At 37.4% G+C, this 25,972-nt stretch overlaps 1 protein-coding gene across 1 annotated transcript in view; it reads right to left on the bottom strand.

The window, feature by feature from the left end:
• Positions 1-3,191: 3,191 nt before the first annotated feature.
• The window catches only part of STK17A (serine/threonine kinase 17a), a 28,390-nt gene continuing 5,609 nt past the window's right edge, over positions 3,192-25,972 (bottom strand). The window contains exons 2-7 of the mRNA XM_065052089.1: positions 23,019-23,231; positions 16,164-16,308; positions 9,386-9,512; positions 8,597-8,645; positions 8,266-8,445; positions 3,192-7,431 (exon numbers count right to left, since the gene is read on the bottom strand). Of these exons, the coding sequence (XP_064908161.1) occupies positions 7,098-7,431; positions 8,266-8,445; positions 8,597-8,645; positions 9,386-9,512; positions 16,164-16,308; positions 23,019-23,231 (1,048 nt within the window). The 3' untranslated portion in view covers positions 3,192-7,097. The remainder of the gene's footprint in view (positions 7,432-8,265; positions 8,446-8,596; positions 8,646-9,385; positions 9,513-16,163; positions 16,309-23,018; positions 23,232-25,972) is intronic.

Below are 25,972 nucleotides of genomic sequence, written 5' to 3'. Positions count from 1 at the left end.
TTTTACTCTTCACCCACAGTTATTTACACACACTCATAAAATCCCTCCCAAGCCTTCTCTTGTCCAGACTGACAGTCCCAGGTCTTTCAGCCTTGTTGACAGGTGCAGCAATCCTTTAATCATCTTAATCATTTTAAGCATGTTAAATAATTTCTTTTAAATTGGCTTGAAAATCTGCATAGTTCCTTTTCTATTTGGTGTGGTTAAACCAAGCATCATCTTTATGACCTTTGCTGGATTGCATGTTTGTTTCTTACTCTCTAGTTTGATCTTAATAGGTTCTGCCAGGCAGTCATCACCCTCAAGGAATCTATCAAGGCTGTTCAGGGCAAGAACTTAATTTACAACTGAGAAACAACAAATACTGCTTAGCAGATTGTTACAACACTTGTGCCTATTTGAGCTGGACCCGACTAGCACACAGGGGCTATATAAAACCAGATGTTTTAAAAACACTAGTTTCATAAAGGCTCAGCGGGCTGATGCCTTCCCTTTTGAGTATGTTTCTCCAGGTAGTATTCATAATATGTTTTTGTCCAATTTGTGGGCCTGTCAGTTCACTGCGTAGCTTGGGCAGGTGTGCTGCAATGCACAGGGAACATCAGTCATTTGGATTCACCTCCCGTTTAGAAATGAGGCTGCATAAAGTTCTTTCCCTCCATTTACCTGCATCTTGTCTGCCTGACAAAGCAAAATCATTTTCCTGCATGTTTTCTGCAAAATTGGCTACAAAATTCCCTGCAGCGTGGCCCAGGCAGTCCTGTAACACCGGTAGCAAAGGAGACCTGCCACATTCTTGGTGTTACTTTGGAAGACGCATCACACACAGCTAAGCACTTCTGGTTCATTTTATGTAGCACCGAGTATATAAAAACACTGGAATCACAGCATTTCTTGACCGGTCAAATGCACTTTTCTGTTAATTGGCTTTCCTAGAAGGTTTAGAAGCAAGCACCTTCATTCAGTGACTTTTGAGAGAGCCTTGCCTCTGCTTGCTAAGGCGAGAACTTCCATCCAGCAACCAGACCAGCTGGATCTCACAGGGTGCTTCTGGAAGGTGGCAGCTGGTAAGGTGATACCCCAACAGCTCAGGAGATTTTCCTCTAAGGTTTGGTTAAAAGGCACCTGTGTCATTCAGCCTGTACACTGGGATTACAAATTAATTGAAGAGATGGGGTACACTGGTTTCAATGCATTACCAGTTTAGCTGTGATTCTGGTTGCACAAGCAAGCAAAGACTCAATGCAATTAAGTTCTCTGTGTTTACACAAAAAAAGATAATCCCTTCAAGTAGTTAAGTTCCCTTTCCTCTCCTAATTTTGTAGCAACTGTTGTAGTCCTAACGCTCTGCTTCACTTTGACAAATTCTAACCTTTCCTTAATTAAGAGAGATTTTTATCATACCCATATGGACATTTTTTTTTTCTATTTTATAAAGCTTCACAGTTGTATTTTTATGGAACCAAATATTTTACTTTTACAGTTGTCAGGTGTTCTATAACAGGAACAATTAATGAAATTAAGCAGTGTTAGAAGAACCCAGCGTCTTACCCAGCATCTAGTCAATGCTCTGACTTCCCTCACGGGAATGTGTGTCAGGCAAATAACACATTTCTGGACACAGTGCCCCTTAGAGGGGGTGTGAAAGTTTGTGTCACGGCTTCAGAGGACACATTTCGGTGTGATTTGTTAAACCTGGATTAATGCTGATTTGCATCTGCTTCACCCTGTCCTGGGTACACAGCTGTCCTACATTGCACACCATTCACTGGCATTCACATACCATCTTGCCAGCCCCACGTCTTCAGGCAGGTCGTTTCCCACCTATCAGACATCTGAAATAACAGTCCTAACTTTAATGGCAAAACAAAACAAAAACCCCAAACAAAACAAAACAACAAAACCAAAAAAACCTCAGCTTTACACAGATGATGTGACTATATTTATTAATCCCAGTAACAGCTTAATTCAACAGCTGTAAATGCTGTATTGTGAAGATCTCTTCAGTGTAAGCATATTGCTTTATCGGTGCGTTTTAATATTTGCAGCAAAAATGGAACAGGTGTGTAATTGAGAAAACTAAAACATTAGTAATCCTGCTATACGAACGTTGAGAAAAATAACTACAAAACTCCGTGGATAAAAGCAAGGACACCTGAACATGTGTGCTGGTTTGATTGAAAATGGGTTAATTTTCTTCATGCGGTTAGAAACCTTTCTTTTTTCATAGCTAGTACGCTCATTATTTGGACTTAGTTTGAGAACAAGAGATAATACAGAGTTCATGTTTTTAATTGCTCTGGTCTGAGAGCCAAGGACACTCAGAGCTCTGCCCACAGGTGTGAGGCAGCTGGGAAGGGGGGGGAAGAGATGGAGCAGAGCTTGACTGACATCCAGACTGATCAGTAAGAACATTGCATCCCATTAGTGTCATGCTAATTATTTAAGAAGAGTCAGGACTTTCTGGTTGGCTTTTCCACTCTTCTCACTTGCTCTATGGCACAGCCAGAGGAGTTTTTGGTCAGGATGTTTAGTTTGGCCTTTTGCCATTTTGCAGAGGCCTCTGGGCTTTCCTGCCTTTTTCTTCTTCCTTCTCTCTTTGGGATCAGGTGTTTTGGGACCAGAGTGCTGCTTTCCTGGGATTAGCTGCTCCGCATGTTCATGAGGAATTCCTTGAGTATCTTTTATTTCTATTTTGTGTATATATATATATATATATATTTACTAGTAGTGTGTTAGTATTTTGTTATTTTATTAAACTGTGTTTATCCCAAACCAAGTTTCTGCCTTCCCTTTTGATTCTCTCCCCTACTGGGGGTGAGCGAGTGGCTACGATGGTCGTATTGCTAGCTCGGCTTAAACCACAACAACCTGAGACTTCATCTCACGTATTACAACCCAGTTCCAGCAATATATTTCTAGCTGGTATGCAAAGCCAAGCGTGAAGGTGTGCAGTCACCAACCACAAAAGGGTTCAAGTTGCAGTAGTTTGCAATGCAGCATTGCACTTCAGCTTCACTATTGATTCCAGCCATCATGCAGTCATCCTGCACCAAAATAGAGTAAATTCTGGAATTCTGTTTCAAATCAGTAATGCTGTCTTGAAGAAAGATTATAGTTTCTTTTAAAATATTATATATATGATGTTTTAAAGTGTTTCCCAATGCATAAAGAACAAAAGACCCATCAGCTGCTCAGAAAACAAAATTTTATTTATTGTAAAGTTCCTGAAACAACAAACACCTTATCAGAAGTACAATATACTGGCACTATTTCTTTAAAATGTTGAACTGTCTTCCAGGAACAGCACCTGGAATATTCAAGAGAGCTCTTAAGCCATGGAACAACTTGGTGCAAAGCCCACCTTCTGCCCTGTCCCTTGCCAGCGCCACCAGTGGAGAACGGGCAGTTAATTTTTATTTGCATTTCCTACCTAATGGCCCTCAAGCTTCACCTGGCAGATTGCAAGCTGGAATTCAGCCTTTTGTATTTATGGATCCTCGACTGGAAAGTGTAAGAAATGAGGCAAATCATAATGCGAATTCAGCTTTGGACAATAAAAGGATTATTTAATAGAAATTTTAGTTTAATGACTATAAAATTGCTTCTTGCTTAGAGAGGTGAACATAGCAAGAAGACAAGACAAGACTTTACTTTCAGCTAGATGTTTGCTGTTTATTCCAACAACTGCAACAGAGGCAAAGGCCTTGACTAACCCCCCCACCCCCTACAGATGTAGGTCACATCTCTTACATCAGAGCCACAGAAATAACAATTCTCCAGCAATTTGCAGGAACATCTGCACTTCCATTCCTTTCAGGTTCCTGCATTCAATCAACAGCAGCCCAGCCCCAGCCTTACAAAGGCAGCCAGCAGGTGCCCAGTCTAGAGAGGGGGACCAAGGGACAAGGAGTTGGTTCCTTCTCCACAACCACCCCATCTCACAAACACTTTAAGGCAAAAGCAGCTTTTTTTCAGATGAACTGCGTACATACAACACAGCCCTTTGTATTCATGGAGCTGCAGAAAACCAGCTCTTCTTCTCAAACTGGTGATTTGTTCCCAGTCTTAATGTGTTACTTCACTAGTAACTAAGCGTCTCAAAAACCTTAACCTCAATAGCCCCTTTCTACATCTTTACTCACAGTGGAACAGAAATAGCTTGAAGTGTGTGGGACTGACTGATAGTCCTGCAGTTAAACATTACTGAAAATTTTTCCTATTATAGGGCCAACCTAGGATGCCTTGTTTATAACTTATACTATTAAACTTTCACAACTTTATACAAACTCTTAATGATGTTAAAAAACACTGTACAAAACCACCTTAAGGCACAAAAAGTTAAACAGAAATGCAGCCCACTTGAAGTCTCAAAGCAGCCAATTCAAGAGAAACTGGCCTTGTAATAAGTACATAGTTCATTTATACATGTTAAGCTTCATTGTCATACATTGAAACCAGTAAACATAGGACAAAATGTATGCTGCTCAGCATCTACTGTCTTTCTTCAGTACCAACCCCCATACAAGACACGATCTGCAGTTACAAATTGGAACTGAAACAGCTTATATGTCTCTCCAGGGATTTGCTTTGAGCAACCATGAGCTATTACACATTGAGGTGTGCAGATATGGCAACATAAATTTGTTTTGTAAGGGTGGCACGTGAACATACACCTCAGGGTTTTGCTCGACTTTATAAAAGCAAGGACACACAAATGTGAAAAAGTCGAAATGGCAGTGATGGAGACTGGGAGAATTTTAATCTCGCGGAAATGAATTTCATAAGTTGATGTCCCTCCTCCAAGCAAATTGTCTTGGGTAAATGACCGAACAATAAGAGAGATGCCCATGAAAAGTACTGCCCTGCTTCAAAACTCCAAAAGAGATCAGCATTGTAGGTAGGGTCAGCAAATGTGTGATAATGCAGCTACCCTCCACCTCCAGAAACGTCCAGGGAACACAACTACTCTGTTGGCTCAAAGATTCTTGTTTAACGTTTGCTAATGGCCACACAGAGCTATCCAAGAAAACCTCGCGTGGTTGCTTCTCAGTAGGAGCCTGTAGGTTACTGGCTACAGAAGGGAAAAATCCAGCAAACAACCCATTTCTCCTGAATATGAAAGGCATCTCTGCATTACAACATAAAACACATCCAAACTCAATCATTCAAGTACTATTGGATGTTTTCTTACATGAAGGTCTTCAAGGAGTGGCAAGTTGCCCTACCTACATCAATATTCAATATATGATTCCACAGGGGAAGAATCCTGATAGAACAGTTTAATTTGGGTGCAATTTTTCTGATGTGGCTTCAAGTGAAGGCAAGCAAAGCACTGGCAATGAAGCCTCAGGGAAAAAGGCTCATTGCCTCCCTCAGTGTCACGCTGCTGCTTTTCAATTGTCTTCCTTACTAGCACTTTTTTTCACACCCGTACAGCAATGCTAATTAGGTCACCCCAGGACTGCCTGCGTTATTAATAAGCCATTTACATCTTGTGTGGAGGAGGAACTGTAATAGCACAGAGCACTGAACTCCTGTTCGCTCAAAAGAATAAGAACGCTCTTGGTACTTTTGAAATTGGGAAAGTCTGTAGCAACATGAAAAAAGGAAAAACTAGCTTAAGCACTTATATTCATTATTTTACAGCAAGAAAACTTTTATCGGGGTTTATTATAAAGGAACAGCATAAGGAAACCAAATAAATAGTTGAATAGTTAACAGTACACAATATAATAGTACTAAACTTCAATGACATCAAAATTAAACTTTGGAATAGCATCAATATGAAAGATTACTTGGAAAACTAGGATTCGGTTCAAGATCCTGAGACCTGTGCATTGCAAAAACCAGTCATTTTGATGCCCTGTTGGTCCCGGCTTTGTCCCCTGCAGGACCACATCCATTGAGAACTGATGACCCACCCGTGCAGGTCCCTAATCCCGCTCTGCCCCATCATCCATGTGCTGTTTCTCCAAGTGCCTAAGGGAGAGTGATTGGGAAGCACGAGGTGTGAGTTGTGCTTCATTGTTTCAGAGGAAGCAGCATCTCCTTCCTCATCTGATAGTTATATTGAACCAGGTTATGCAATTTAGCCTCAGGATGCTTCTTTCTTCCTTAAAGCAGCAGTTAGAGGAACAGAAAGAAGGCAGCAATGACCTCATGCTCCCAGTAAAACCCCAGCTGGGTTCTGGGCAGAAGGGGTGGAATCGAGGGCTGATTCATCATTAGTTGGATAAAGTGATCTAGCATGGTGAAGTCAGTGGAGAGAATTTAAACAGACCCTCTGTCATTTGCTTTTTTCTACTCATTAACACTGTGCAGCCACACTGAGCTGGATTCTGTCAGCTCATCTCACCCGACACAGGAGGGGACAGGAGTGATCTCTGCTGGCTCGCAGGAGTGACCAATTTAAGCAAATTCATCACTCTCAGGAGGAGGATTTTACTGTGCTCCCAAATAAGTATCACCTCTGTGTGGTCTGGAATCATTCACTGATACAGATTTCTTCACCTGTGGGACATGTGCATCTCTTAACAGAGAAGCACAGCTCACTTTAGCCATACACCAGGCCAGTCTGGGTCTTGACTTGATGTAAACTTAAAGAACTATATACACAGTATAACTTTGAAATCTGTATGTCAAACCTGTTGATCAAACTCTCTTCTCATACAATTTTTAGATCAGTAGATAGTACCACTGAAGTCAAGAGTGCTAAAAGGTGTTTGAGGAAAACTCAGCATTATGTATTTGCATTAAATGCCAAAACGTATCCTAAAATACTCCTTTTGACGTCTGTCACTGAAACACTTCCAATGTCAGCTTCTCCAGAACACTGGAACAATTAACAAAAACTCTATCAAGCAACAGAAAAACGGAAACAAAAATTACAAACAAAAATAAGCTTTTATCTTTGTTAAATTCCTGTTTATCTGTTTCATGAAATTAAAAACTTGGCACATTTTCCTTGGATGCCATTTATCAACATTTTCTTTTATCTAGAACATTTATTGCATATCAGAAATTCACTTGGCTAGGATATTTGTGTTTAGTAGAAAACACTGCCTTCCAGTTATAGCTATGAAGCTTCACACAGTTCAGTAAATGAATTCTCCTGGTATTTCTTGCAGCAATGGTTCCTCAAATTTAAATCGTTTGGAAATGGCTTTCTGCTCAGTTACTTTTTCCTTTTCTGACTGCCTACATTGTCCCAGTGTATACGAAGCCACTACAATTAGTTCTTCTGTCACTATGGATTCTTCCTCTTCAGTCTTCTCAGCATCTACTGACTTTTCAGAGGCAGAATCTGCATCTTTCTGGGCAACATCACTGGTCTCCCCTCCTGTACTCTTGCTCCAGGCCCTGCAAGCAGGATTATCGCTTTGTTCTAACCATGGATGTTGAAGACATTCTTCAGCAGTTGCCCGGTCCCTGCAGAAGAAGAAAAGTGTTAAATGTCCAAATAAATTTGGAATCCAGTGCCTTGCAGAAGAGATCCGTATCAACTATTCCAAGGATATGACTCTATTGAAGACAGACTGACAGAACATCTAAAAGAACATGCCAACAGCTACCTTTTACCAAAAAAGACCAACAGCAGCCCAAGGGGATGAACAGCTAACACTGAAAGTAAAGGAGTTCATAGATCCTTAAATATCACAGTTTACACTCCCATGTTTCCAAACAACTTTCAAAGTTTATACAGGTGATTTTTTTTTTTTTTTGTAATATAGGAAAACTATCTAAACCTTACACTCTTAAAGTATTTCCACAGACACGCAGTAGGCAGTTTCAATGGTTGACGTGCCCCATGAAGAACTGGTGAAGTTCCACAGGAAACACCTCTTTTGAGACCTGGAATTTCCAACTTGCTGCCCACTGAGAAAAGCACGCTAACGACCCAGAAACGACAAAGCTACTCTACCATCTCCTCAGGAATAAGAGGCTCAAAACACAGTTCATTTAAAAGACATCAGCAAGGTACCTGTAAAAACAGCCAGTATACTGTACCATATGCTACAATTCATATACAGTTTTCTGAAAGGAATTTGAGTTTTAGTTATTAACAGTTGGACACATTCAGAATATGCAAATTTGGAGGGAAACAGAGAACTTCTCTTTTCATATACATGAAAAGTAATAGCACAATGAAATGCAAATACTCAAAGTCCCCTTTTACTTTAAAAATGAAAATACCAGCACTTGGTATATTTAAAATTAATCCAGTCAGACATACTAGCATACACAATTGTGTATTTTACTTACTCAGGTTTCTTAACCAGGAGAGTTTTGATGAAATCCACAGCAGACTCTGATATGAGGTCAAAGTCTTCTCCAGAGTAACTTACATTCATTTGAGATATATTTAAGAATGTTTCTTGTTTATCATCCCCTAAGAAAGGTGATATCCCTGTTAGCATAACATAGGCCAGTACTCCAATGCTCCTAAATTAAAGTAAAAAACAGAAAAGCAGTTTAGTGTTGTATTTTTTTTGTTCTTTTTTTAAAAATGTTTGGTTTGGTTTGTTCTGTTTTTAAACCAAACCAAAACACCTTTTCAATGAAGTTATGACCACCATTAATTTCTTCAACTTACCACATGTCAGTTGCTGTACTGATTGGGTCATAACTCAGAATTTCAGGAGCTATTCAGAGGAAAAAAAAAACAACAAAAAACAGTTTTATTTTTTTGTCATATGCAGACATTATATTTTAGTTACATAGTGCAATAACAGGTATGTGGTAAAATTTAATATAAATCATTTGACGCACAATAGTCTTTTGAAAGAGATATTTCAAGTTATTTAAGTGATTGCTACCATTCACTGGCTTTAAGTGAAACTGATTGTTTTCCTTTTATTGTTCTCTTCAGAAGCAAGGCTATTCTCCTTCTCAGTTAAGGAGGCTATACAAAAATTCCTTATGGGAAAATGAGAAATATCCAACATTCTATATTCCAGCACTGAAACCCATACCCATAAAGATATGAAAATGTACTTGAAAATATATTTTAAGGCCTGGAATGATTTGCTTTGAAGAAAATGAAATTGATACAAACCTCCACAAGCTAAAATATTATATTCAGAGACTGAATAAGCAATTCTGAACTTTTAATCCATGTAATACTTGTGATCACTGCTGGTAAGTATCATCTGAAGTGTGAACTCATCTTCAACACAAGCCCACAATTGTCACACATTAGACTGGCAAACCTTGGCAGTTTTAGCTTTTACAGCAGTATCACATCCAAGTAATAACCTGACCTCTCAACACAGTAACTACCCAGCCTTCTGGCACATTCACTGCACTGAGGCAGCTTCTCATTGCTCCCCAAAGCCTGGCCAGTCCCCTTCTCAGGGTGACATCACTTGTCATGACAACTTACCTACATATTCTGGAGTTCCCATAATTTCTCTTAGCTCCTCACTGCTCTTCATTATTCTGGAAAGGCCAAAATCCACTATCTTAATGTCTCCTAGAGGAGACTTACTGGTTAGTAGAATATTTTGGGGCTGAAAAACAAAAGACAATGACTTTCAGGATCACCCAAATCTAATGCCTATGACACCATATTGCATAAATATTTTATATCACAAGTAGCAATAATGCGTTCCCACAGCAAGTATGAGACCCAGGATGATTCATTTATTTATTTGTGTTCCCCTCTACCCCTCAAGGTGAACTTGAAGAAACACACAAGCTAAAAGGAGTGGCAGATTTTTCTGCTTATAACTGAGACCAAGTATCTACCTTTATTAGCTTAGAACATAAACAGAAGACATACCAGTAACAGTGATTTAACAATAGCATATAAATACCTCCACATTTGTACCTTTGGTCCTTCATATCACCCTTAAAATTCCCCTTTCCTCGTGTCCTTCCAACAGATGGTGCAAAATACCTCCTGTTGAAGGGTGTCCATTCTAAAAGACCTGAACACATAAAACTATTGACTACTTCTGTTTAAAGTCTGTTGCAACCAACCTCAATCTTGTTCAAAGTCCAACAATTGTATTACAGAATACGAGCTCAAGAACAGTTTTAAAAAAATACAGCAGCCTGAAAAACAGGTTTTTAAGAGCATCACCTTTGGATAAACTTGTTTGCTCTGACGTCACTAGATCTTGGCTGTCACCCTTCAAAGCAACTCTGTGGTCATTAAGAATGTCCTTACTGTCTACTTTGAATGCTTGCTCAGTTTAAAAAAAAAAGAAAAAAAAAAAAAGAAGAAAATCTGAAAGCTAACTTTAGACAACTGGTCTTAGAGATTTCTTTTTTTGTAACTGAAGCACATCCTTGCCAAAAAAGACACCAAGTATGACACTCCCTGTTCCCAGGCCAATGATCACATTGGGTTCTAACATCAGCTTCTCCAATGGCCACACTGACAGTTGACACTACGCTCATGCCTCTGGTGAACACAAGTTCTATGAAAGTGAAGAACCCTTTATTTATTGAGAACCTGGATCATCTTGCATTAGGGCTGTTTGAACAGAGAGGAGGGCTGAAGAACATCGAAGCAACCGCTGGCTGGTAATCCAACTGAATTAACACTAACATTTATAATTTTACTAACATTTATAATTTTACTCTCCTCATCCCCCAGTCAATCACAAAGGCATGTTTTCACATGAACAGCCTTGCTTTTGAATACAGAAATAGAATTGTGCAAGAACATTTTCAAAACCTTGGGCCAGTTCTCCTTGCTGTGAGACCTAAATACAGTCAAGCTCTTTCCTTCCCGCAAACTTAAACCATGGTATTTCAAAATAACTCCATTATGTTGTCAATCTATTGCTTGTTTGTAAATTTACGCATTAAGAACACTTTAAAAAAAAAAAATTGTTTGCTTACAAACTAGGTTCTGGTGGCCCTACAAAGGCTTTTGGAGCTGCACATTACCATATGCTTTATAGCTCACATTTGTTATTCTGTATTTGTATTAGAAAAGCAAACATTCAAAAATGCTGACTATGCCTCCCTAATTAGCCTCTCAGATGTTCTTCCCACTGGGAAATTTAGTTACTTTCTGAAGAGGCAAATAGAAAGCATGAGAAAAGCATTTGTTTTCTATATTTAAACGAGGAAAAGTTTTTGATGGAAATGTTTTGTGAAACCCTCAGACCCTGTATTGTAATATTTTTGTAACTAATGTGGTTGCCAGAAGCCTTTTTTAAAACAAACAAACAAACAAAAGCAAACAAAAAACCAAACAAAAATTACCCAAAACACACATATACGGAAAAAACCTTTCTGAAGAATGAGTTGAGTCATAAGCCTAAATCAATTCATAATGAAATATCAGTGATTTTCTTCTTTTAGGGAATCATTAAGGAGTTCAAGAGAAGTGACAGTCTAAACATGAGCATGAAGCCTTAAATAAACCACAGCTTTTAACTTACCATAGCTTTCAGCTCGACACAATTACTCTAAAGGTTTAATAAAAGGAAGATCACTTTCTCACATCTCTAAAGCTGTTTCTCTTTTGCCTTTCCACTGCTATAATACATCTAGGTTTGCCTAATGCTGATTAGCCCACAAATGCAAGAGCAACTCAGGCCAGAGGCTCTCCTGGTAGTCATTCTAAAAAGGGCCTTTCACTCTTACCATCAGGTGGTAATGAAATGGCTAATGACAGCTGTCAAAGGGCAACATTTAAAAACCTCCCCCTCCGCTGCAGCAGGGCTTAAAGGTTCCAATTTAGATCCTTTTATGTTGTGCACTGAACACAAACATAAAAGGAAAAAAACTCCTGCCCAAACAGGCAATCTGAATGGATGCACTTTACTACAAGATGCGTATGTGCAGAGAAACCGCGTGGCACGGCCATAAGACTCTAGCCCAATGTCACGTTAGCATAGCTAGAAACAGGTACCTTTGGAAAGATCATGGAAAAAAGAAAAGTTTCGTTTTTCCAGGCATACTGTCAACAATCAGAAACTTGGGCTTTAGGAATCTGAGATGTTGGTTATACCCGTATCATCATGGTAGAGTAATAGCAGTGTAAAGCATAATTTGTCAATGCGAATATACTTAAATTGGACTAAACTAGCGCCACATAAAGAGCATAGCTCTCCTGACACTACGAACGTCAGTGCAAAGGCCAAAGTAAGGCAATATACACAAAGATCTGTTTTAATCTAGAAACTTATTCTGCAAATTGCAGTTTGTAGTAAATGTACTTAGTGAAATGAAATAACCTTCAACCCTATGTTGCCAGAAGGTTTTTGAATCTTGTAAACTCACTATATAATGGCACTATATATAATGGCAAAATCTGTACATTGCAAATTTGCCATTATTCTAGAAGTTTCATAGAAACTCTGGTCCTAATATTTCTTGTAACTTTAGTTGTTTTCAAGAAGAGTTTGACTAAGGACACATAAAGGTCATGCTTTTTATCAGTGCGTCACCTTAACCTGCAACATTAAGTTAGCTATCTAATTTTATGATACGGTCAAAAAGAAAAGCCAGATCCCTATAAGACAACACAGGAACTGCCCAAGGAATAATGGGCAGAAATGGGAAAAACAGACTAGGTGGGATCCCCCAGCTACAGGGTATGTAAAGATACTAAAGCAGGCTGAGCAGTCAGCCATAAAAACAGTTAAAGGACTCCTATATCTTTAGGCCATTGAAATGCAAGAGCAGAACTTACTTGGGGGTTGGGTTGTCTCCATCCATATGTAAAAATGGAAAAAAATGCAATGGTCACTAAAAGAGTACACATATTAGACTGGCATCACACCTTATTCCCAAAATTAAGCAATGCAAGTCTCAAATTAAGAAATAAGGCCATAATCAAAATAGGTTCTGTAGAACCTGGATACACTATTCTTGCCTATTAAGTAGTTTTGTACTAGTTGCTATAAAGGTTTGAACTCCAGATGAAACTGTTCTTTTGCCTTGAAAAAATGATATTTTAATTTTTAACTCTTTTCTTACTTTCCTAGATGTTCTTTAGGCTGGAATACCACACTTCTGTGTAATAAACATTCCACCTTATCCAACCTGGAAATCTCAGCTGAGAAAATTAAACTGTAACCTTCTTGTAACAGGCCACTTCTGTAATTGCATTAGCTTGCTTGCTTGCTTGAATACGGGTGTAAAATGACACCCAAAAGAATTCCAAACAGTGATTATGCTCATTGTCCTCACTGTACACAACACCTTGAAAAGTTGTCTGCTGGATAACCAGCGTAATACATGCTGTAGGAGAGTGCTGCATAAAGCATTCTCCCAGACCTCAGGGCGAGGTAAGGCTCTTTTTACCCATCTCCACTGCATACAAGAGGCAGCAAGTCCTCCCTAAACCCCCACGCCTTTTTAAATGCTCGTCCACTCCCAACTACTTTAAGCTTTTACCAAACGCCAATTCAAGATCAAGTCAAACAGCGAAAACACAGAGAAAGGAGTCTTCCCTTACTCTGCAGCTTTTATGCACCATTAAGTGGAGATGAAAGACTTCTGACTACAATCTACGCACACCCTGCAAATTAAATAGCATCAACACAATACTGTCCAGTGATACTTAATTTGCACTCAGTAGCACTATATTAGCTCTTTCTCCCAGTCAAAACTGGATTACATGATTAGATTTTGCTATTAAAAAACAGCTATTTTTCAATGATCTTTCCGAAGAACCATGCCTTTGGAAAGAAATGATCAGGTGACAACCCTGCTAAACCACATAAAAATACCTCATTTTTTTCTGCAGTGTTTAGTCTCATAGGAAAAATCTTGCATCTATTAAGGAGGCAGACAGAGGCTAAAGTAAGTTAGCTGCCAGTGTCATAGATCTGGTTGATTAGACTTATAATACAAAACTACAAAAACAAGCTGATAAACACATCCTGACCACCATTTTGACCTAAATTCTTCCAGGCATAGAGCCTTTTTTCAAGATGCAACACAGGGAAACTGGATGGACCTTTCCAAAGGTACTTGTACCAGACAAATGAAAGGGAAACCTTTAGAGAGCCAAAACTAACAGCATAAGCAAAACATTTTATTAAGTATTTGTAAACTTTTTGATGTTGGCAAACACCTTGCTCACCAGCAGTACACTTTGCCCGAGTCTTCTAAATGTCGCCCCGCAAAACCAAGTATGTAGTAAATTCCATGGTGCTGTAAGCACTAGGTAGTGTGAGCCACACTACACAAGAGAAGATGGTTTGAGGCCATAAACATGCTGCCAAAAACAGCACTAACTTCAATTTTTTAGTTTCTTGAAAAATAGGCCACCCCCCCCTTTTTTTTTGAAGTCTTGCAAGGCATGTAGGTCAATCAATCTTCTCAAGTCATGGTTTTTAATCCTATAGTTTCTATCATCCTTATTTGCCAATATTCTGAAGATTTTTCTAAACCTTATTTTGCAGAAGAGTCTCATATATCAAAGTGATAACACTGCAATTAGGACTCCTATTAAGATCCACTTTTCAAAAATACATTGCACACTGCAATCACGTATAAACATATTAACTTGAACACGAGACAATTTGCTCTCCTAATTAATTTTTACAAGCTAGCAAAGCAATGCTGGATCTTTCATTGAGAACTGGAGATGCTCAATTTTATAGCACAAGTTTTCTGGTCAGTTGGAAAGAGTTTTTAAGTAAGCTTTTCCTGAACTCTGAAAAAGCTGCCTGTCCACAAGCTGTAATCAACACTCCAGTCTACTTTTGCCACTAAGTACTGTAGTCAAATAAAGCACAACATATTTCTGATTACAGATACCCACGACAACTTTAACTACAAACATGTATGAATACATACCGTCCATGAAAGACATTTTAATTTGCTTCAATTTGCACTTTGCTTCAAGGACATTCAATGGAAATACCTTTGGCCAGCCATAGTACAGACACTGAATATCTCATGTAAAAGTGTACTGGAACTTTAAGGAATTCTAACTGCTCATTTTCAGTCCTTCTGAGTGCTTATTCTCACATCACCTGCTAAAAATTTTCCATTAATTATTTTAATACAATTATGAAAATATTACGTGTATGACTAAATCAATGGACTACAGAGAATTTTAAAGGATTCCAGAGCTAATTTGAATAAATGGTTGGGAAACCAGGCAGGTGAGGTATTTGTGTGCAAATATTACTCATCCTCTGCTTTAGCTGATGAATGGTGTATGATGTGCTAGGTTATATACTAAATACGTACAGCTTGATACTGGAATCTACTGGCAGCTTTGTACTACTGCCAAAAAGCAATTAAGTATAAGTAAGGATCTCAGCAACAGAACAGACGAAACATGTAGCGGCTTACTACATACTTAGTAAATATGGTAATTGGACATGCAAAAAAAGAATTCAAAAATTTTAATGCAAGATACTTTCCCTACTGCCTTGCTTAGTAATAATAAAGTAGTTCAACCTCAAAATCAGACAAAGTCCCATCTTCCATATGAGAGTACAAATGGAAGCTAAAGGAAATTAACTGCAGCTTGTTGCCAATGGGAGATGATAGTTTTCTGGATCTGTGGTACAACCATAAACAATACTCTGATGATGGCAACTATATTTTTCTCTTCCTTTGGGTCAAAAGTATTTTTGAGCAAGAAAAAAATATTTACTCCAGTAAGTCATGATAATTGATATACCAATAGGGTGGTGGCCAACTGTTTGGCAGTAATTGACAAATATTTAAATTAACTTTTACAGTAATTTAAAAAAAAATCTCTGAAGTGTTAGAAATACATTTAACACATTAGCATACTGTTTTCCAGTCCAGTATGAACACTTAATTCTGAAACATTATACTTTATAATACCACTGTCTCTGCCATCCTTCTGCTTCATTGAAACTCAAGTCAATACTAAAACCGACCTATTTTTCAATGATCATATTGTACTCAGACATTTTTACTGCACTTTAAAAATGAGCCAAGTCTTACCCACAGTACTCATTTGCAATTTAGGGTGAAATGCAAATCCACTTTTGACTTAATTACATTTCCATTAATCAAACCAAGTTTATATTTGACATAATCACAGAAATTCCCCAAAATGCCTGCAACCCCTCAAAGGTTGAATTTTATCCTTTGAAGAATAAGTAGATAAAAATTGTGTTAATTACAAATTAGTATTAGTATGACATATGACCAAGATGTCACCAAGTAAGAAACTGAGAAAAATACAGCAACAATCTTACCTTTAAGTCAAGATGAACCACGTTGTTTCTGTGCAAGAATGAAACTCCTTCCAAGATCTGCTTCATAAGTCGCTTAACATCTTTTTCTTTGAAGGCTTCCTCTCTTTCAGCCACACACTGGTCAAAGATTTCACCTCCAGCAGCGCTATGGAACAATATGAATTCTATTATTTCAAATGTTCAGTTATAGTACCCATTTTGTTCTACTTACACTATTTTATTTAGCATAAGCAAGATCAGCAGGTGGTAGCATTCAATAGTGATACTTTCAGTTATTCAACATTTGGCAAGCTTTTCCTAGGAAGGCCTCTCTGCAGTGTGGTGGCTTTGGAGAGAAGCAAAGATGAGTCACTAGTCATTTAGGTTAGAGAATATGAGTACTACGGAAACTTTTGGGACTGTTTTGGAAACACTACCGACTATGCTTAAAGATGAATGCCACGTTCGTTGGAGGGCAGTGTTTACGTAAAAGATGTGCCTTTTGCCATTTCTGTGAAACCACCTGGAAATGTGGCCAAGGTGAGCCTTTGTAAATGCAAAGCAAAACAGCCCCACCCCCAAACCTCCTCAAAACACTTTGTACGTGCTCAACATTTCAAATGTAAAGTTTATAATTTGTTCTTGAGGTCTCTGGTACACAGGGATGCATTCGGTTTCTAAATAGCCTTCATCTAAAAATAGTTACGAAAATTTTAGCTCTTAATTTGATTCCTTATCTTTTGTTTGTATGATTTAAATAAATAACAAAGTAACAATTCCCCCCCCCCCAAAAAAAAACAACCTACAGATGAATGAATGTTTTTAAGTACTCTGAAGCCACATGCAGTACTGTCTCCATATAAGAGTGACTCTAGAGAACAAAAATTGTTTCACAACATAACCATGTAGCATCTAAAGGAAAATGAGCAGAGCAGAGGCTCCATCTTAAAACAAGAATGGGCATTAGAATGGAACCATTTTGCATATGGATTGTTGAATTACTACTTAGCAAAGTATAAATGAAATCAACACATACACACTTTGTTCTGCATGAAATTCTATAATCATCCCTTAGTGAAAGACGTGAAACCCCCGAGGACAGGATCTTCTCCAGTTACCTCGAACTGTGACAAGCCAAACCTGACTTTGCACAAGCGTTAATCATTATTGATGCACAGCCATCTATTCTGCCTATGCTTGCTCTTTTCTAATAAATTACATTACCTTGGCAATCCAAAAGACAGAGAGTGGTATTCAGCAGGGATGTAACAACAAATGAGAGTTTTATAAAAATGGTGAAGTTGGTTTATGTACCCACAGAAAACACAAATATACTCAATTTTTGATTTTGGCATTACTAACTGCTATAGTCGCAGTACCTGAAAATGAGTCATGGTTGATAATTTTTTGCTTTCTTAGATATTCTCATTATTTAAAATTCTTCCTGTGGATTGTCTTACAAGCAAAAGGAATTTAAAAGAGGGTTATGTCTTTTTCTAAAGAGTTTTATATTTCTGTTCTATATTCTGGCATACTGGTACAGAAATGCAGTTTTATTTTTGAAACTAAGAGCTTCTTTTAAAAAAAGAAAAGTCCATGAAATAATTATTTTTCTTCATCCTTTATCAAAGATGATATAACTCAAAATTGAAATCAATTTCCACCAAAGCAGCATTAATGCTTTAATTCCTCTAGAAGAATTGCATATGCCTGACACTTTATCACATCTTTCTTCAGTACATTTTTACTTAATTCAAGGAAAAAGTTAATAACATTTCAGGTTTGAACAGGTATATTCTAATATTTTAAAATAAAATAAATTTTAAAATAAATTCTTCTCAAAAGCAATGTCATTTGGATCTTCAGGATAAGGATAGAAAAACATCTACTGTAATCAATAAATTAAACTTTCTCCTTTAAGAATTCCATATCATGTTACTTGAAGAATTATTTAATTCCTTGTAGCAGTAAATTATAATGTAAATGCAGTGATAATTTCTACTACCAAAATTACTAACACAATATGTTTTACAGCAACAACGCTGGGATTTTTCTGGTATTGCTTGGCCACTTAAAATAAGTGAAGCAGTACTTCTCCTATTTAATTCTATGTGAAATAGGATTTATTTCAACAAAATTGCTGTTGTCAACCAGGGATCACATTGCATTTTTCATAGACTCTGCTGAAACAAAAATCAGCAACAGGGGGGCCTTATAAAGTCCTGTTTGCTATATGTCTATTCAGCAGACATCTGTTATAATTAAGTAACACTAATAAACATATTAGCATTGAAGTAGGCATCAAGCTAAAATGTAAGCTACACAGAATTTTAACATTACCCTTAAAGTTTCACATGGAAAGGTGGTTTCACAGGCAATGTTTCATTTTTCAATCAACTTTACTAATTAGAACAACTTTTTCCAGACAATTCATTTAATCAGAAAATTACCCCATTCAAACAAGTAACTAGTGACCCTTTACAAGAACATGGGGAAATTTGTTCCTGCAAGTTTGTTTCGTGTATTGTTGCTGTGGAGTGAGCTTAACTGATCCACTTAAGCACAACAGCCAGCTTAGCTGTGAGCCAACTCAGTCACAAGTGGTTGGAAGCACAACATCAAAATGAACTCCAAAAAGATTCTCCCGCACATCTATGCCAAATTTTGCCAAGGTCCTTAACAATACTTTCAACTCGGTTATTTTGTATTGCCTAGCTGGAGTTTAGGGAAAAAACTTCAATCAAAACACAGAAGGGTTTTGATACTTGCTATGAAGGTAGCACAGGCATGTCATTCCTCTGATTTCTGTACACATACAGACCAGGAGTTCTCTGGCGTTCACAACATTTACACATTTTTCCATCACATTTTCTATTAAGCTGTAGCTTTTCTAACAGTCATTATAAAATAACTTTGCAAACCACTGGGTACCCCCACCCATCTCCATACAAAATGTTCCCATAGGATAAAAGCAAATAATTGTCCTTAGGACAAGAAAATCTCTAGGAAAAACAGCCATCTTAATCTGAAAAAAAAAAATAAAATAAGGAAATATATAAGAGCACAACATATTGAAATCCAGTGTTACTTAGAAGGCATTATTTCTCCAGTATACACCCCCTTAGCTATTAACTTCTCTATAGTTTCAAGTGAAATCCAACTGCTCTTCATTAACAAAAAGCATGCTAACATTCTATTACCGCTTATCAGCATGAATGAGCTAAAAGTCATTTGGAAGGCCAGAGCATTAATCTTGGTTACAGTTATGTTGACTTTAAATTCAATGGAGACTGCTTGTCTTCCTTCAAACAGCTTAACAATGCACTATATGGAATTCAGCGTCCTACTTTTCTCAAGGGTACTTAAAATACACCCGCACAGTCATTTAGCCTATCATTAGAAAAATATTGAAAAAACCTATTTCACTGCATCTGAAAAAATTAAACATTCCCTCAGCTCTAATGGATCAGACATTAAGATAGTCTTCTGAAAGACTCAGAAGTACAAATCCACAGAGTACAGATACACAGATAACTTCCTAGACTACACTTGATTTCAAATGCTGAGTGAGAGCATATACAGTCCGCAAGGGTCAAAAATTTACTTCCTACATGTTATTGTCTGCCAAAAGCCTTTATTGAAAGCATTGTCTTTGGAAGATAAATGGAAACCCATCTGCTTTCTGTACACAGAGCTTATATTAAAGATCACACCAACGTGGTTGTAACACTATCAGCAAAGGTTCATCTTTGCTACTGCTGACAGTCGTACCTACCCTCCTTTCCTTGGCTCAGCACAACATTGCATAGTAAACAAGCAAGTGAATTTACTGAGAATTTTTCCAGTGTAAGGCTACCATAACATACCAATGTCTGCATAGCCTGAGAAAACTGCACATCTGTACCTTATGAGAGGATATATGGGAAGAGAAGCATCCAAATGCATTAAGTTGTAGATTCTGTTCTTTTAAGTTCTTGGTTCTCAGACAAATTATTATTATTTTTTTTTTCCTTAACCTTTCCAATAAGGCAACCCAAGAACTGAAACACAAACAGAAGGCAACTGACACATTCAAATAGTTTTCCCCTAAAACTTTTTGAAGAGCTTCAGTCTTGATTTGAGATTGTCACTTAGAACAATTTGTTAATTGTCCTAATAGACACAATGCAAACACTGGAGCAGCAGTTATTTCTGATTACAGTGGTTTTGCATCAAGGTTTATCTATTGAATCCTTTGTTAAATGACAGCAGACTCTTACTTTAAGCAGTTGCACTTCCAGTGAGTAGGATAAGTAATATTCAGGACAACACAAGTAGTAACGTCGTCCAGGTCTAAACAACTATAGGTTAAAAAAGCAATTCATCCAGCATCATCGAATAATCCCTATATTTTCCATATGATATAGACATCTTTTTTATTTTTTTTTTTTTAAGTATAACAACAGTCTACAACATCTACACAAGACCCTGGCAGGTAATTATTCAGTTAAGAAGCTCTTCACAAAAGAATACTTAACGGCTTAGACTGTGAAGTTACACATACAGGTTTCTTTACTATTCAGCCCACTAATATGATCTATCCCTTCCACAGATGTATAAATATACCGTGATGAACACTTATAAAAAACCCCACCAGTCCTAAAGCATCAGATGTTCTGTTGCTCTTTCTTTCAAAAGAAACTGGAAAAAGCCAGGTACTTTGCATACAAATATTGAGCTTGAAAGTTATCAACTTTGCTTTTTTCTTTTTATATCTGCTGTGTCAGGCTTCCCAGACTGTATCTCTACCTTTTTCAGTAAAAGTCCAGATTTCTTTTTCATTCAGTTTTCACTGATATATGGAAACATGACTGACCCACAGATCAACTCAAGGCTTTACATGCTACCCCTTCAACTCCTACTTAAATCCTCTGCTTCATGTCTTGTGCCAACAAACACAAATCAGAGACTGTTGTAAGGGTGGAGGCCGACAACCACCAATTTGCTACCCTCCAGCTGAAGCCGATACTGTAATGCCTCATCGCTTCCCATTCCTCAGCACTTAATATTAACAGTTAGTGGCCAATTTTAAGTTTGTTTTCTGTCAGAAGTTGATAGTGCTTGAAAGACAACCCTCCAGGTAACTAATATTTCTCTTCATGAAGGCAAAGCACTAGGTGTCCTCCTCACCCCTTACGACAGATTCAACATCAAGACAAGAAACTTCAAAACCTTAGCAGATAAAGTTAGTGGCCAACAATTAAGTATTTGTTCTTCTCCTTCCCAAGATAAACCATCTGCCACACAGACCATCGAGCTTAATAGAAACTGAAATGTCCCGGAGAAGCTTACAGTCTAGATATGACCTTTAATCCCCTGCATACAGAATGTTAGAAATTTACTAACCTTCATACCTGTTTTGTTGCAACATGTCTCTGGAACATGCTGACATTAAAGAAGCATCCAGACATACTGACTGGAGTCAGGGAATGACTTTTTGTAATTTACAACTTAACACACAGCTATTTATCTGAAACAAGGTATGACTGTTTGATGCATATAAAAAACATAATGTTGCTAATTAGTGAACAACCTGGTGCCTACTGAACAACCTAGTTAATACTTTGGATTTAAAATGTTTTGCAATTTTAAGAGAACTGAGTTATAAAAGAAAAGTAGCAATTTTGCATTAAAATTATCACAAAACCCATTGCTGATATCAAGTTTTTCATTCTACCGCTCATGTCATATACTTACAGGATCCAGAAATTTAGACTGTATTCTAGGTAGATCTGTGCTGCTAGGGTTTAAAGCATGTATTTCTGAGTCTCCAATAGCAGCAGTTAAAACTCTAGAAGCTCTGTTACACCTTTGCATTATAACAGATACTTGAGTATCTCACAAATCGTGAATTCCATAAGGGCACACTCAAGCTGAAAAAATGTACTCTGGAAGAAAGTTTGCCTTAGCAGACATACTCTGATTCCATTTCACTGAACACTAAAGATACAGTTTCTTTTCATCTCTAAACGTGATTAGATTGGGACACAAGATTTCTCACTATTTCTTTTTGTTATCAAGCAAGAAAAGAGCTATACAAACTAGATTTACCTTAGCAGACAGGTTAAGTAAATTCTGAACTCTCGAGCCTCCCTGTTCCTCTCCTAATTATTTAAAATCCATAAAGCTTGAACAGAGTCTTAACAGTCATTTGACTGTCTCTTGACACCTACATGCCACACATATAAACCACTGGCTTATTATTAGATGAACAATCACAACAGCTGCAGAGACACCCACCTGGGCAAACCCGAGGAGGAAAAAACCACACAGACAAATGTAGAGTCAAGTTAAATGTCATTTGAAAGAAACTATTCTAGGTCAGAATCCTTTTTCTTTGCCAGAAAGATGATTTAGAGAGCTTTTCATTGTAGATCATAGGGGTTTTTGATAGTTTCTTTCTAACAATGAGGTTGCTTCAATACCTTTTTCACAAGTGGTAAAAACCAAATAGATGTTTTGTTTTGTCTGTTTTGTTGCAGTCAATGAAAGAAACTTCACTTTTTGAAGAGATGCTCATTGCAGTCTCTTATACAAGTAGGGAGTGTACACAGGTCATATTTAACTTAAGATTTTTTTTTAATACACAATTTATAGTTCAGCTTTGAAAGATACTACATAATTGGAAAAATTTATTATAACCTGCAGTAGTTATGAGACTGCGTATAATTTCTTGTAATACTGATTTTTGTAGCAGTTCTTTTTGAACTCATGCAAGTGTAACAGGCAAGCAATAAGATATTTTCACATTATTCATACAGACACACAGCATTTTTACATTATTAGTTTTAAGCAAATACTGCAGAATGTTATTCAGAACTCATTAGTAGCACTTACTATTCCAGGACTAAAATCATCTCTGTCGCAGTTTCATAAACTTCATGCAAGTTAATGACCCAAAGGTTGCATTGTGCCAGCTCAAGGACTGCAATTTCGTGGATTATTTCCATCCGACAGTCTTGGCCCTTTCTTCTTTTTCTCATGAATTTTGCTGCAAACTCTCTTTCAGTGTCTTTCTGGATGCATTTCCTCACCACTGCAAACTTTCCCCTGAAATTAAAAAAGAATTTAAAGTTAAAATTAAAACTCTTAATGACAACTTTAGTATCACCCTTATAATTTAAAATTTCAGGAAACCTGAACTCAGTCACTGTTAATGGATACATTTAAAATATGTTCTAAATTTACAAAGATGCCTTCCTGAGTGGTAATCCCTACACTTAAAAGTTAGGAACACCACAACTCAGAATGCAATTTAATCTCCACGGAAAACAGGGAATTAAAAAAACCTATCAATTCAAGGAACCTGGATTTCAAAAATACAGAATAAACAATCTCTGCTAGTTCATAAAATTATGTCACCCTCAAAAATTTCATTAAAAAGCTGGAAAAAACAAAGTGTACAAATCTGCACTTTCTACTTTCTACATCACAATAACCCGGTCAGTTTTCTAAAGTTTCCCACCATATTAAAGGCAACAGCAACCATCACTCTTATTGAATAACTGCTAAAAATCCTGCTCCATTTGCCATGTAATATCCAGACTCTGCTCTTTATTTTCGAAGATAGCACTTTGTTTTCACCATGATAGGTCTCAAATGATGAGTCAGTTCTTTGATTGTTTAACAGTTCTCAAAATTCCTTATTCTTAGTCTCACTGTGTAAGTAAGAAACATAGATAATAATAATAATAATAATAATAATAATAATAATAATAATAATAATAATAAAAAAAAATAAGCACCTTGGCCAGCATAAAGTTTTCTAACAAAATTTTTGCAACAATGATAAGATCAACACAGACACACTGAGCAGAACTGAGCATAGTACTTAACCCACATTAATGAGCGTCATCTCCATCCCTGACACAACACACAACCGATGAGTTACAGGAAGTCAGCAGGCTGGCTAAAAACCACGCTGCAGCACTTGCGTCAGAAGACTTCCCCACAGCATTTTGGACTGAACTGTCTGCTCTAAACTTCCTTGCAGTAGAGTCCCACGCCACCTGCTCCACTAAGTTTCATTCACACAGCATGAATTTTTAAACCAAAAAGGTCTATTAATTAATCTGTAATCTAATGCAATGATGAATTATCATACTTTACGGTATGGCAATCTTTTCTTAATTATTACCATACATGTATAATGTTCATCCTATCTATCTCTTTATTTATATGCAAAAATGGTCTTATAAAGCTGCAGGAGTTGCTTGAGGGTCTTTATTTTGATTCTTTATTTAACTGATCGAAGGGTTGTTGAAACAAAAATGATAGTCCTCACCTGGTTTGGAATACAGTTACATGAGCTTTGCCTCTCCTACCTCCAAGCTGCAGTTCACAGATTTAACTAAGTAAGCTCATGTCAAAGTTTTCCCTCTCACAGCTCCTAACCTATTGGCAGTTACAGCTATCCATGAAATGCAACTGCTAAAAGAAGCTGTGGTCAGCTTACTTAAAATAAGCATTTGTTTCAAAATTAGCCAGTCTAAATGAATGAAGTCAAATATGATCCCACAAAGTGGGTATTCGCTAGGCAATCTCACCAAAATAATCTGACTTGTAACCGCTCATACAGTCATAGTTTTCCTCTAGGAATAATATTTCCCATAAGCACACATTATCTACAGAACAATAAGTATGAAGACTAGATCAGAGCACAGTCCAGACGGCTGCGAAGGCAGACAAACAGTAAGAATATGCTTTCAATGCCTTCAATCCTGTTTCTTGGAATAAAGTTCTTAATTACTAATATATACATTAGGACAACATTATAGTCTTGCAAATGCATTAAAATAATATTATAGGATTTTGTAGCACTATGATGGTGTGGTCAGAAGATCACTATGAAATGTGTTAATAGATATAGAGTTACCACAGAACACCACAGGAGGAACAGACACATAAAGGCTAACAACCTGCTAGGAGCCTGCGTCTGTCAAAAACCACACTGGAAGAAATAACAAACATCTACAGTACAGACAGCTCATCAGGAAACACTAGAATGTGCTCTCAATTCCCAAAATATTGCATGGACAGTGTTTCTTTTAGGTAGATTTCTAGGAAGCTTGTGACATTAGTGTTGGTAGCTACCAGTATAAACATCCCTCCAGTATTGCAATCTAAACCACAACAGAGAGCAACCCTCCCCATGTGGGCAGCAAAAATGATTTTAAATTGCTCCAAATGAAGACATGCATCTGTACAGCCTGTGTACAGTATAAAGGTATAAATTTATTAAAAGCATTAAAATCCTTCCTGAAATTTTTAGCACCAAAAACAGCACAGGAAAAACAAACAACAAAAAACCAAAAACTACTATTGACTACGCTGATAAGAAAAAAACGAACAGATAACTGAGAGACTAACAGGTAAGCTCTTTAACAGCAAATTTTTTTACTGCCTGGTAGATACTAAGCCTTTATTACCAAAAACCTAGACCCCTGGGTTCAGCCTTCTCTATTTTTTCTTAAATAGTCTCTGAATGAATGGTTTCCTTACGGTTGAATGTTGCCTTAGCTCAGAGTCAAAAGCTTTTAATTCTAGCACTGGTGAAGGACCTGGAGAAAGCAGTTTAGAAAAGTTTAAAATCTCTATAATAGAGCTTTCAAGAAGCACGGCCTTGCTTTGCATTGCATACAAACCCATCTGGAAGCATGTTAATTAGCCTAATGAGTAGCAGTGTTGCCAATTCATTGCACATTAGTCACTGTGGAAATAAAACAGTATTCACCGGGCAGGAAGAAACAGCAAGAGCCACCACTGTGTGTGGCCACGCATGTCCTGTTTAG

This window comes from Columba livia, chromosome 2 (assembly GCF_036013475.1).
Source record: "Columba livia isolate bColLiv1 breed racing homer chromosome 2, bColLiv1.pat.W.v2, whole genome shotgun sequence".
NCBI classification, from domain to species: Eukaryota; Metazoa; Chordata; class Aves; order Columbiformes; family Columbidae; genus Columba; species Columba livia.
This window is presented reverse-complemented; position numbering and strand designations above follow the sequence as displayed.